Source organism: Dacryopinax primogenitus, assembly GCF_000292625.1.
Source record: "Dacryopinax primogenitus strain DJM-731 SS1 chromosome Unknown DACRYscaffold_7, whole genome shotgun sequence".
NCBI lineage: Eukaryota > Fungi > Basidiomycota > Dacrymycetes > Dacrymycetales > Dacrymycetaceae > Dacryopinax > Dacryopinax primogenitus.
Genome location: NW_024467204.1, coordinates 498,302 through 511,530, shown reverse-complemented (window position 1 = coordinate 511,530; position 13,229 = coordinate 498,302). Strand labels below are relative to the sequence as shown.

The 13,229-nt window shown below is 52.5% G+C and overlaps 3 protein-coding genes across 3 annotated transcripts; 1 reads left to right on the top strand and 2 right to left on the bottom strand.

Moving 5' to 3' along the window:
• Window positions 1–1,479: 1,479 nt before the first annotated feature.
• DACRYDRAFT_106753 (uncharacterized protein) lies at window positions 1,480–2,477 on the bottom strand (the record flags this gene model as incomplete). Its single annotated transcript, XM_040768321.1, has 5 exons — window positions 1,480–1,600; window positions 1,648–1,723; window positions 1,773–2,000; window positions 2,097–2,265; window positions 2,316–2,477. 5 exons carry the CDS (start codon window positions 2,475–2,477, stop codon window positions 1,480–1,482), a joined length of 756 nt encoding a protein of 251 aa, XP_040629581.1.
• A 1,946-nt stretch (window positions 2,478–4,423) lies between these two features.
• On the top strand, window positions 4,424–6,051 carry DACRYDRAFT_99739 (uncharacterized protein; the record flags this gene model as incomplete). Its single annotated transcript, XM_040777618.1, has 9 exons — window positions 4,424–4,527; window positions 4,584–4,698; window positions 4,750–4,942; window positions 4,999–5,276; window positions 5,325–5,397; window positions 5,456–5,640; window positions 5,688–5,774; window positions 5,801–5,951; window positions 6,006–6,051. The coding sequence occupies exons 3-9, from the start codon at window positions 4,779–4,781 to the stop codon at window positions 6,049–6,051; spliced, it is 984 nt and encodes a 327-aa protein (XP_040629580.1). The 5' UTR covers window positions 4,424–4,527; window positions 4,584–4,698; window positions 4,750–4,778.
• A 2,304-nt stretch (window positions 6,052–8,355) lies between these two features.
• Window positions 8,356–10,664, bottom strand: DACRYDRAFT_115706 (uncharacterized protein; the record flags this gene model as incomplete). The annotated part of the gene is made up of 2 exons (XM_040770058.1): window positions 8,356–9,849; window positions 9,917–10,664. 2 exons carry the CDS (start codon window positions 10,662–10,664, stop codon window positions 8,546–8,548), a joined length of 2,052 nt encoding a protein of 683 aa, XP_040629579.1. The 3' UTR covers window positions 8,356–8,545.
• Between the last annotated feature and the right edge of the window lie 2,565 nt (window positions 10,665–13,229).

Genomic DNA, 13,229 nt, shown 5'->3' with positions numbered 1-13,229 from the left:
GGGGGTGCAATCCCACCCAGACACTAACCCCTTCTAACAACAGCACCACTGGTATCATTTTGTACATGTCCTCAGTTCAATTACACTAGTTCCCTTTGCAGTGGTAAGGGGTGGATGGCAAGGCACTGTGGATGGATCTGAATCTGTCAATGCTCTGTGGATGGATCTGAATCTGTCAATGCTCTGTGGACAGATCTGAATCTGTCCACATGGGTCCAGTTTGCCTCCAGTGAGCAGATGATTGATTGATTGATGGGTGTCATACATGTCTGTCCATGGTCCACATATGACATTGACCATATGCTTTATTTATGTGTGTACTTCACTGTCCTCCACTGCCAGCCATTCAAATCCAGGCACCTCTTCAGTCCAGCCCATCTTCAAAACCTGGTGAGAGCTCAGAAATGATGTCTTGCCCACAGATCCTGCTATGGGGCCATATGCTCAATGCATTGCCTCCCAAGCCCTCATACACTGAGGAGCCTGCCCACACCATAATTGCTTGCACACATGGTGGAGGCTAGTCAGGTCATATAGGACTGGATCATCTAATAGTACCATCACCACTGCCAAGCCGCCCATCACAAGTCCTGGGCCAGCTGCCACCTCTGCCCAACCATCTGCCCAAGGGTCACCTTTCAATGCCTTACATGCTTTGAGAACTGGGCCTCCTAGCCAGTCTGTCATCATGCTTTCCTTGTGTTTGAAGACAGGTACTTGCAGCACTTGAACAAAATCAAATTGCATCTGAACCTTGTGTCCTTGCATCCAACCATGCTTTGCTAGAGACTGTAGACCCTGCCACTCATCCATGATGGGATGGGGCATCATCCTGGTCAGGATCTCACTCATTGCCATGGTTAGTGGCAGCGCATTCCAACAACCAGTCAACTGATTGGTTCCCTGTCAGGTCAGTGACAAATGCTGTTGGCCACCAGATTGGTTGCATCTGATGGCCATCAGCTGCATCCCAAGTGATTCTGAATACCTTATTTTTGTCTTATTAGTGATCAATAAGTTGACTGTGTCTTTGCATTCCCCAAATGTTGCAGTGAACAGGGTCAAGATATCAGGGCCTGACACATGTTTGATTGATTTGCACCAAGTGAGTGTCACTTGACCATGGCAGTCATCTATCTTGATCACTTTGGTGGGTCCATATGTGGTTCCATCAGACATCAAGAACATGTGCACAGTGTGCAACTGGGGGCTGTAGCGAGCATTGGTTTAGTCCCCCTGAGCAGATATGACCATGCGCAGATGCCTCAGCAGTACATCAGTCATATTGCCTGATTCTCCCAAGAGGGGAGCCTCCGGCTGTGGCTCTGGCTCTGGCTCTGGCTCTTCCAGGCCAATGACCTCTCTGCTTCCATCTCACACACATGTAGGGGTGGTGCTCACAGTGCCAAATGGCTGTGGGTGCAATCTAGTTCTGTAACACCATCAGCATCATGTTTGCCCCTCCTGTGTATTCACCACTTACATGTCCATGAGAGTGTTCAGCTGGAGCTGCACACACAGGGCCACACACTCATGCTGCACAAGGAAATTGTCTATCCCTGCTTGGCCTTGATCACCCAGGCCACTGCTACCTTCCTGTCTGGGGTACAGTCAGCCTTGCCTCTTACATGTTTCACATGGGCTCACGTGTGAGTCTGCACATTGAAAAGGACAATGGGCACATTGCCTGGCAGGCCTGGATGGGTATTGACTTGGGGGATACCTAGGCTGGTCAAGACCACCCTAGGGACTGTGAGCAATATCACTTTTACCTGGTAGATCCACCAGAACCAAAGATTGCATGGAGTGGATATAAGAAAAGTGTGCCAGGGCATCCACCATGCTTCCAGCATGATTTTCCCCTCCATGGCGACCTGCAATGTCAGTACCAGAGAATTTGATTGGCTTCTCCTGGCTGAGGTAGGGCTCAACCAGCCATGAGCATCCCTGATGAGGGGGCAGCCCTGCCTTCATGATGGTGGACTGCGCTACCTCAAGAGCTAGCACCTTGTCAGTATCACGTGTCATATGGCATCACCAAAGCAGGCATTGAGGGCACCGGGACTCATGGTATGCTCGAATGGCCATTGACTCACACTGCTCTTGAAACACCGCAAAAATGTCCTGAGCCTGCTCAGCACCCACCAGCTCTTGTTGCAGGTGCTCCCAATTGGCCAGTGGGCTGGGTTTGGTGCCAGTACCATCATTGTACAGGACCTTTGCCATGTATGCAGACATGGACAGTGGATCGGTCTTCTGTCGCAGCTGCCCTTGGATCAGTAGGACACCAGGTGAGCACTCCTCAGGTCATGCACCCAGTATGCCCTTTTTGACAGCCCTTCTGCGAACACCAGCAACTGAAGGATGATTTCCACCAGATCACCCTGTGTGCACAAGATAGGGTGACAGTTGAACTCATCAAGACTGACAAAATACTCCTGTACAACCACAATCTGGTTGATCCCAATGGTGGACATATATGCACAAGGAGGATGCAAAGTGGATTGCTTAGATGGTGCCTTCTGGCTGATTGAATGATTTTTGGTAGGTGAGCAAGTGCCATTAGGCATTTTCCACATGGTGGATGTCTGCATATGCAATGGGGATGGGGAAGGTGAGTGCTGACCTTGCATAGCACAGACACACCTCATGCATGTGTGTTCTGGGCTCTCAGACCCCACTACTTGGAATGGATTGACATCAGCAATTTTGGGGCCAGTTGGACTCTCTTGCCCCAGCCCTTGCTACAAGGTGTTCAGCCTGTTCTCTGGCAGTTATCATGGGCTCACATACCAATCACTCCTTGGCCAGTTGGGCTTCCCTAAATGGTTTGGGTAGCCAGACCATCATCTTCAGCATGAACACCCACTTTTTCTGATCCCTCTTGAACACATGGCTATTGCAGTATTGAGGGTGTGTGTACATATTCCACACATGCTCCAACATGGTATGGTGGGGAGCTACCAAATCGGCTCCACTTCATAGCAGGAGAAACCGGGTCTGTTCTCTACACCATCAGGCTTCATCAGCCTTTCCCAGCTTGCCAATAATGACACCCCTTTGCTCTCACCTCAAATCGGGGATCATCCATAACTTTGGTGTTCAGCGCCACTATGAGGTCTTGCTGAACTTGAGACCAAAGAGTCCTCATGTCAAAACTTCCAAGAGGATGAATCCCATGCTGTGATGGGTGGGTATACTCAACACTGTGCCCACCTATAATAGTAAATAGCTGTCTTTGGTAGTTTCCATATGTGGCACCCACCTTCACCTCCAATTGCCTAACCTTAAGTGTGGCCAGGGCACCAGTAACAGTGGCTGCACCCACTGGGAGCACTGCTGGGGCCACACCACCATGGGCCATAAAGTGTGCACTTGACTGTGCCCATTTTTCAAACATGCATGCAAGGGCCTGGTGAGTGCAAGTCAATGTGTCAGGCAGGTGTGGGGAACACCTGAGCCTTTGATGTGTGGGTCTAGGCAGTCATCAGAACAGTGATCCTAGAGTGTTTCTGATGCAGAATGTTCAGCCTTACTGGGTGGGAGGGAGCTGTGTTGATCACAATCCCCACACAGAGTTCCTGCACATAGGAAAGGGTAGTCATGACCTGACATACAACCAGACCTGAGGGCTCCCCTGTGTGGTCTTGCACCTTGCATGGGGCACACATGGCACCTTTGAGGAAGGGAAAGTAGCCACCACAACCTTGGCAGAGGGGGGGGGGGCTAAGCTGATGCTCATTGCTTGAAAGAGGACAGTGACTACATGATATGAAAAGAAACAAAGAGTGTTCCTCCAGCAAACACAACCTCATAAGTGGGGTTTTGTTATATATGATGCCACTGACCACTTGAGCAAAGTGTCCAAGCCAACTGGACACTCTATTCCAGCACTTGACCCAAGCTTTCATCTCTCCCCAGGAGTGGTCACCACAGAAGTTTGATAGGAAGATCCTGGGGTAGTGTACTGGGTAGAATGTATGGATATGGTTCCACACAGTGCTGCCAACAACCCAATGCTTCCGGTGTGGTAAAGTCCTTCCATGTGCTTCCGAGGCATATACTAGATATGTGGCGTGGTCTGTGTCCACATGTGTGGACAGACCCTTGCTGACCATGGCCCGATGGATGGTCATTTCCGAACGTGGACGGGAATCCCTGACGGAAGCTCCCTGTTGTGAAACTCGTCCCAGTCGGATGTCCACTGCTGCCGTTTATATTCGCATTCGACATCGAACGTCTTAGGCTCGGCGAGTGCAGTACATTGAGGCACCCATCCTGGGGCACTCCACCAGCTCACGTGCCCAATATTCAAACAATCTCTGTCCCACAAGCATGATTTGTTTGACTGCGTATGCATGGGAAAGGGCATGAGGCAGTTCTTCGCAGGGAGGGGGGGGGGAGGACTTTCCCCCCCCTAAAGGAAGGCGACTCAGTCTTGGTCGCTGCCGAGGTCAAGTATGACCTCAATACCGGATCCGTTCAATCGAAATCCCACTGGATGCAATCAATATGGATCACAACTGGGTAAGTGTGGGTTGTGACCCAACCCACCCTCTGGCTGATACTCGGTCCCTCCTCAGTAACGCAGTCCAACCAGGCGTGGCTAAATGATGTATTGGCATCCATGATGAGGCAGGGACTCACCCAAAAGAAAATGGTCCGAGACTTAGGTGACATTCACAGTGTTTATATGAGGTGCGTTGCTGGGCGTCTTGATATTCTGATACTGGCACTGACTAATCCCTGCTTGTGGTGAGCGATCCTTGTTCTGATGCATGTCGTGTCTAGGCATTGCAACGGCCTGCCGGCCGGTTCATACCAAGGAGGAAGTCGCACAGGCTATTGTGGAGCTGGTTGAAGAAGATGTGGTGTGCAGGTGGGGGCGGGCGCGCATACACCATAAGTTGAAACTGCACAAAGGTATGCATGATGCGAATAGGCAAGTCTCATGTCCATGCACACCATGTCTTCCGCAATTAATCTGCCTGCCTCCAGTGGTTTCGTGCGACAATACCTTGCAGCATTGGACGCGGACAATGTCCTGGCAAGAACGCCAGGTCAACAGCACCTTCAAAAGTCCTCCCTCTGGACAATTGGACCCAGTGAGGAATGGAGCGGAGATGGTCACGACAAACTGGCACGAATGGGGTTACCCATTTGGGGTTTACGTGATAAGGCGTCCTGGAGATTGTTGGGCCTATGGGTGGTACCCAATTCCCACATCCTCCAGGTTCCAGCAGTGTTGTTCTTACAAACTGTGCTTGCCGTTGGAGGTAAGCACAAATGGTCGCATTATGCCGTACACTACTCATGCTCCCTAGGTGTCCCGCTCAAGGTAACATTAGATCAAGGATCCGAAGGCAGCCTTTTAGGGCAGTTACAGACGGAGCTCAGGTAAGCAGGCACAGAGTTGGGATGCCATCTCAGTTCTGGGCTAATATTGGGTCGGTAGAGCCCAATTTGCGCCCGACCTGGACCCCGTCGCACTACCCCCTTTTTCCCAAATCAAGTCCGTCTACAACATCACAATCAAGCGGTCGTGGCGTTTGCTGTACGAAAACGAGCTGGCTCCATCCTGGAGGGTTGGGAAATTGGAATACGCTCGGGTATCTACCACGAAGCTATCCCCATGGAAAAGTGAGTGGCACGTTGCTGGGCCGTCCCCCCTTGACATCTCCCCTCAGAGTGGTCGCACAGTGGGTCTGGGCCAACCTGGTCCAACAGCGTTTGGACCAGTATGTTTACGAACGCAACTCGGCGCAAATTCGCAGGTAACTGCGTGTTCATCTGCCAACAGGCAACACTCCCAACGAATTTTGGTTCCATCCCACAAACTGGGATATGCAGAATTGGACGGTCCCTGTGCCTGCGCAGCATGTCGAACGGCTTCTGCAAGACTACGCGTCCCCGCACCTGTGGCGTTTTGTCAGCGCAGAGGATGAAGAACTGTGCGTGGCATGCTTTGCCAAACTGGGATCCCCGACTCTGATGGTGCTGAATAGGTGGGAGGTGTATGCCAGGATGCTGGAGATGACGGCAATTCCATAGGAATTGCAGACATTTCTTATTAGTCCCATTGAAATATATGCATCTATTAGAATCGGGCGGTCGACGGAGGCGCATGTGGCTTCTCATCAGAGAAAATTGCTGGATAACGGTGCATGAGATCCACCATGGTTTTCCATGTCGGAAAGTCTGTATGCAGGGCATGAGTCAAGTTCATGAACGGTGATGACATGGCACACGGACCCATTTCTGCACCGATTTCTGAGTGGGTGACTAATTGCACTGAGGTGGTGCCTGTAACAAGGCCAACCACCTCAATATACGGACCCTTCGCTCCGATGGGAGTGGAGTATGTCTAAAGTCGAGTCCATTAGCCAGAGTGTCACAGAATTTCTCTCATTGAACCTCTGGGATGTCTACGACAACAATTCCATCATCCACACACTTGGCAGAGAAGCGCGGCCTGGGTACCTTTGATTACAGTATCAGCTCTCAAGAACCTTGAACGCGAAGAGAGACCCCTGCCAGCACTCTGTTGACTTGAAGGATGAGGTGCACGTGTCTGTTCACAAATAGAGGGAGGTGCATCGAGTAAACCCAAGGAGTTGGCAGTGGAAAGGGGAGCTGTGCCGTGGGTTGCACCATGCTCCCCTCCGCACTGTTTGCCGTGTCGCCTCCCACGTCGTCGATTGGAGGCAGTACTGTAGATGCATTGTCCGGTGGCCCATTGACGCCTTCACCTTCGCGAACGGATGCAGGACTTTGGACTGGCCAGTGTTTGATTGCGGTCATTGAAAGCCAGGGACGCGACACACACAAAATAATAGTTCTCCTGTGTGCTGGCCGGTCCATCTTATAGGAATCAGTGTGTGGCCAGTCACCAAACGAACGTATGGGGCGCGGAACTGAAAGAGATCCATCTACTGGTGTGGGTGTCGCCGTCACACAGGGTACCAAGTGGATCTGTCATATTGAACCCATGAAAGATGAGTTGCGTATATATGAAAGCATTAAATGGGGGCACAGAGATACCAGGATGGATACCAAGTGCCATTTCTTTATCAAGCACTCGTTAGAAACATTTCCGGAGACCCATCCACGCCCGTCTGCCTCCGAACTCGGGCCCACGCACGTCTTGCATCCACGAGCATCGAAGCATGTGTATACTAGCATTCATTTGCGTCGTCAATTGCCTGTGCCTATCCTGGAACGATTTTGAGCTGATTGCGAATCGGCACCGGTCCCTGGAGATGCGTGTTTGCAGATTGATGGGGGTCAAGCTTTATGAGTCTCTGATGTCGATGTGAACCTGTACCTGTGCTGCCTTCCCCAAATTCAGTCCTTCACATGCCTCTGGCCTCATACAGACAGAGTGAGGGAATAATCGAGGCGGTTTGCATGCATCACTTGGGGCGGTATCTTGGCATTGCCAGGTGCGGACCGGCCTCTTTGGTACGTACAACTGAGTGAGGTCGACCTGACTCAGCAGCGGATGGACCGTGAAGGCCGGGTACTACTTTTCCGCCGTCATGGGAAGTGTGATGGGGACTATTGTCGTTGCAAGCCACCCCGCGTTACGTGACACTCGAGCTGGACGACCCCGATCAAGCAGGAAGGGCGGCATTAGCACAGGACATGATTAGCAATGCATGGGAAGGCAGACTTTTAGTTGGGTTAGATCTCTGAATGGCAGTCACGTACATGGACCTGTCAGATATCGTCCAACGCCGAAGCATGCCCGTCGTTCCTGCACCGCTCAGCAAACAATCGGAAACAGACCAAATTACTAGGAAGGCAATCCCTGGACGATGAACGCACAAGGATCGGACAGAGCCTAGATCGACTGGTGGCAATCTTATATATACAACCAGATAAATATTTATCCTTACATCAACTACATAGGATGGCGTGACATTCGATCCTATGCCAGGTGGGCAAGTGATCACAGGGCACTCGCATATTCAGGAGTAACGACGTATTCATTTCCCTCATGTTCAAACGTAGTCACGAAATTGAAATACACACGGGAAAGTTTCCATGATTGATGTGTACGGCTGGTTCCGGCCAGGGTCGGCCATGGACGGCCGTGGGCAGCTTGTGGGCACCGCAGTATGGCTAGGAGGGACCTGCGGGCCGCAGAGTGGGCCTAATTAGATTGACTGCACCAAATGGGAAGCATCTTGGTGACGGTACAGACGTGAAGACATGTGGACGTGCTTGGTCAGATGGAAAGGAGAGGTTGCATGCACACGAAGTGAGTCATGCGAACCAGCGGATTCCTTGAATGGGGACGAAGTAAGGGCGCCAAATCTGCCAATCATCCATCGGTAGATTGACCATATGGGAGCGAGCAATTAGGAGCATAGTATGTTGTGCCTAATAAAGACATGAGTGAATACGGGAATGGGGCAGGGTTTCTAACTGAGGAATACAGAGATGTTCCATGTGCCCCAGGTCCTTGGGAGGTGGGCAAGCATTTACAGCCATGTCCGGACGTTTACGACGGGGAGACACAAGCCCCCCAGCCCGAAACCCATCAGAGTACAGATTTGCGGTACGCAGAATAGGCCTCAGAGAGGGTAGAGATTGCCATGTTGGTGTCAGCTGGTGTATCGAAGCCAGACTGGGAATGCACCCAGTCTACGAAGGCGAGGCGTTCATCGTCGATATTCCCAATACTAGGAGGGAGAGGTTCGTCGAACCAGTAGCTCTGCATGTGATCGTAAAACTGCTCGACGAATACAGCATGGTTCGAGTCGAGATCAAGAGAGAAAACGAAAGAACCAGTCGGGCCAATTTTTTGCCGTTTGGAGGGCTGAGAGCCAGATTGATCACCACCTGCAGCCAGTGATGTGAGAGGCTCATTCAAGGCACAGTGTTTGGCTGGTACAAGATGGATGGGGTTGGAGCCAGAGCGACTACGCACGTGAGGCGCATGGAGAGAGGGGCTACAGTCGGACGTAGTTGCCGAGTCCTGGGCAACCAAATATTGGCTCGGTGATTGGACAGGAGGAGAGGCGATGGGTGGTAATTCGGTGGGATCGGACGTGGATATCGAGCTGGGGTCCTTGACGGAGTGGGTGGACTTGTTGTCGTTGTCGGGCTTAGACTTGCTGGGCTTGGACTTGCCGGGCTTGGACTTGCTGTGCTTGGACTTGCTGTGCTTGGACTTGCTGGATTTGCCGGGGTTGTTGGCAGGTTTGGTCCTGCTGGCCTTGCTCGGGGTGGGCGGGCACAATTTGCCGGAAACGCGCGAAGAAGCTCTTTTCGGAGCGGGGCTATGGTTGGAATCAGTGTTGGGGGACGAGTGAGCAGCTGCCATGATGGCTCTAGTCACAGGGCGGGGAGGGGTTGACGGGGGGAGGCCATGTACGGGACGGGGGCTGGACAACCGCAGGAATCGCTGGGATGTGTGGATTGCAAGGGACTCCTGCGGCAGAGGTGTGGGATCCCCTGAGGGTATTTTTGGTGGAGCACGGGTTGAGGGAGAACAAGGGGCTGCAGGGAATCGATCAGTCGTAGACGATGGGAGGAGAGGCAGGTCATGCGGAGGTGAGACAATCAGAGGAGCAGCAGTGGGGACGGGGGGACTTTGCATAGAAGAGGAAGACGAGGGCGGGCCTGGGGTTTGTTCCTCAAGTGGGGTACTAGGCACCTGAGCGCATTGGGACAGGACGGAGTTGTATTCTGAAGTCACCAGGCAGACAGGATCAACGACTGAACCGGCAGTTATTTCGAGGGATGAAGAGGGTGATGAGGCTGGTATGAGCATCCGCGACTGGGAGGTCGGAGGAAATCGAGACATGGGATGGATATCATTAGAGGCGCCTGGGGAGAGGACTGCATTTTCGGGGCCACGAGATGTGTAAGTTTGGTCAATCGGGCCAGTCTTTACAGCCTTCTGCACAAGGATTGGGGGGGAACTCAGCCGCAAGTTCTTTGGGATATGTTCCAGTGCCCCAAAGGACGATCGTTCGACTGTGGAGGGACTTTAGCTCTTCATTGTAGTAGGCCTTTGTGCGAAACTGCGAGAGCCAAGGAGTAGGTTGGACGTCATGAAGAAGAGGGGGAGTACCAGGAGGAGTGGTAGTGAGGGGGCCTCCGGAAGGAGGAAGTGATGAAGGCATGGTCTTGGTGGAATCGGAAGCGGTGAGGTCGGGAGTATAGTGGAAACTAAAGTCTCTGACTTCAGACTCAGAAGGTATCGCCGTACCTCTTACCGAGGTTGGGTGCGGTGGGGTAGCGGACAATGGTACATTCCGGGGAATGTGCGGAGAGAGGGATGGGGACGCATTTGGCTGGGAGGTGTGGTCCACCTGGGCTAGAGGGGGAGGGAAGCTCACCGCTGGGACCAGTGCGGATGCACCGTCAGTGGGGCATGAAGCGAGGAGAAGTGATGGGGATGTGGGCAGAGGGTGTGGTGTCTTGCCAGGCAATGCCGCTGCAATGCGATTAAAGAGAGTTGGTGGCAGGAGGAAAGGCGATTCAGAAGTTTGGATCGCAGTGATAAAACAATCGGCAAAGGCAGGGATGAGCTGGCCTAGGAGATGGGGAATAGTTGTGGTGGGTCCAGTGAGCTGATCAAGCGCTTCGTGCGCGGCTTGCTGGAAAGCTGCTTGTACGATGGCGTGGTTGCCCTGACGAATGAGATACATGAGGTCAAGCACGTTGGACACGTGCGAAGGAATCCGTTGGCCGGAGGGAAGGTGGTCGGCATTGACAGCGACATGATAACGCTGCAGTACAGCATCAAGAGAGGCATACAAAAGCTGGGCTGAGGATGTGAGTAAGGTGGGGATGACTTGTACAGGATGAAAAATGGGCACTCACCGCATTCTCTAGCTGAGAGTGAGTGGAAGGCACAGTCTAACACGTCAGTAATACCACGACACAATTGAGACTCCAGGTCGCTGGCTGTGGGGGTACTTCCATCATGGATGGCGGATTCGGACGGGGATAGAACTGGTTGATCATTGGCGGAGGGGGGATTGGGGACGTCTGTGCTAGAGCAGGGAGTTGAATGAGATGGAATTAAGTCAACCGGGTTCAAGGAGTTGGCAGGGATTGAGGCAGTGATATCCGGAAGACATGGATGTGGTGGACTACTATAGAGAGTGGGACGGGATGGACCGGGAGGGGTATAACGTACGGGTGGGGAGGTATGGTGTTCCTGGAAGGACTCTACCATGTTATGTTTCTTTGGAGAATCGGAAAGGTGTCTGTGTTCGACACCCAGTGTTGGGGGGGTATGCGGGGTAGACCATTGCTGATCAGGAGAAAGGTATGGATCATATGGTGGGGAGGGACGGGCATGCGGCGAGGTAGATTGCGTGAGCTGAGGATGATGGGAGAAGGCATTTCGCGACTTCTCCGATTGGGGAAGACAGGCGTGCGGGGAGAGATAAGGTGAAGACGGCTCTGGTGAATGGAGAAATGTGAGTATCCCGTTACGCAAAATACGACAGATGGAATATACTTGTTCGAGTTGGATGGGACCGCAAAGGGACGTACAAATGCTGTTTTGTGGGGAAAGAAGGGGTCAGTCTCAGACGACAGAGGCGGCTCCGAGTTTTGATGAGTACCATATATGCGTACTTGGGAGGAACAGAAGCATACTTATGTGTGAAGGGGGTTGCATATGCCCACAAGGAGACAAAATAGTGTGATGTTGACTATATAGGGCAGGATCGGCCAAGGGAACTTGAGGAGATGTGCTCCGCTGGGGCGGGACCTCAGTATGAGTGTGATACGGTGAGTGGGTGAGCCGGGATTGGTCAAGGGGAGGGGGCCTATAGTCGGACAGCGAAAGATATGGAACAGGCTTTCAAAGGAGGGATGTGACAGGCCAGGCAGGAGGAACAAGGTCAAAAGGCCGACATGGGGTTGAAGATCAATCGAGTGCGGGTCGACAGTGGTTTGTGCATAGGGATGGTCCGTTGGGGGATTCGGGATCCAAAAATTCCATAATGCATCAATTAAGCGACTCGATCAGACTAGATCCAGTGCCCGCATCAATGGCCGGGTTACTGAGGAATGCAGCGAAGGAAAGTAAGCCCTGCAGGGAGCAGCAACTGTGAGACAGACACGGTGGGAGCAGACAGAGTATACAGTGTTCGAAAACGTGGAGATCTGATTCTGGCACACAGTAGCATGAACAGGGGTCTGTTTTAATGAGGTCGATTTGAGGACAGCCAACACGACTAGTGCAGTGTGGTGGTAAGAGAGAGAGGAACGGAAGGCATTAGGCTCTCGGGGACAGGGCACCAGGAGACGGGAGCAAGTGAAGGCATCCCTGATATTAGAGCTGGCAGCTCATGCCCACCGTACACCTAGCCCTCATAGATGTAGGGTATTGCGGCCTTATGCAGGATCATAGCCAACTCGCTGTACCTCTCCTGTTCTTCAAACATATCTGCGATGCGTTTTGTACGTGTCACGGGCCCGGCCTCCCAGCACATGGAATCCTGTTTGTGCCGCCTCTATGCTTGCGATCGTTTCATCGTACATCACCTGCTTCTCCAAGAATTTGCCGTGCGATCTACAGGTTTTGTACATGACAGTTCATAAGGGGATCTAGATCTTATACTCCCATCAGCCTCGCCACGGCCTCGCCATGGTTCCTCTGTTTCTCCAACAGGTCCGCGATGCGTTCTTCGCACATCTGTGCATCTCCGGGCTTGTTGTCCGCCAGGAACTCAACTCTTGCCGCCTGCAGATGCGTAATCGCCTCATCATACTTCTCCTGCATCTCAAATACGCCCGCAATGTGTTGTGCGCATTGTGCCGCCTCATACCGATCTCCCATCGCTTGGAATTCCTTTCGTGAGGTCTGCAAGGTCACAACTGCTTCGTCGTACTTGTGTTGCTTCTCCAAGAAGTGTGCGAGACGTTCTACGCACATGCATGCGTCCTTAGTCTCGTGTTTCGCAAGGAATTGGGCCATCGCTATCCGCAAGGTCGCAACCGCCTCCTCGTACTTCTCTTGCACCTCATAGATATCCACGATGCGTTGCGCGCATATCGCTGCCAGATCGTGATCTCCTCGTCCGTGGAATTCCGTTCGTGCGCACTCGAGAGTCGCAACCGCGTAGTCGGACTTCCGCTGCTTCTCGAAGATGTCTGCAATGCGTTCAATGCAGCTTTCCGCATCCCAGATGTTGTCGTCCATGAGGAACTCGGCTCGTGCACCTTCCAGCCTCGCCACCGCCTCGTCGTACTTC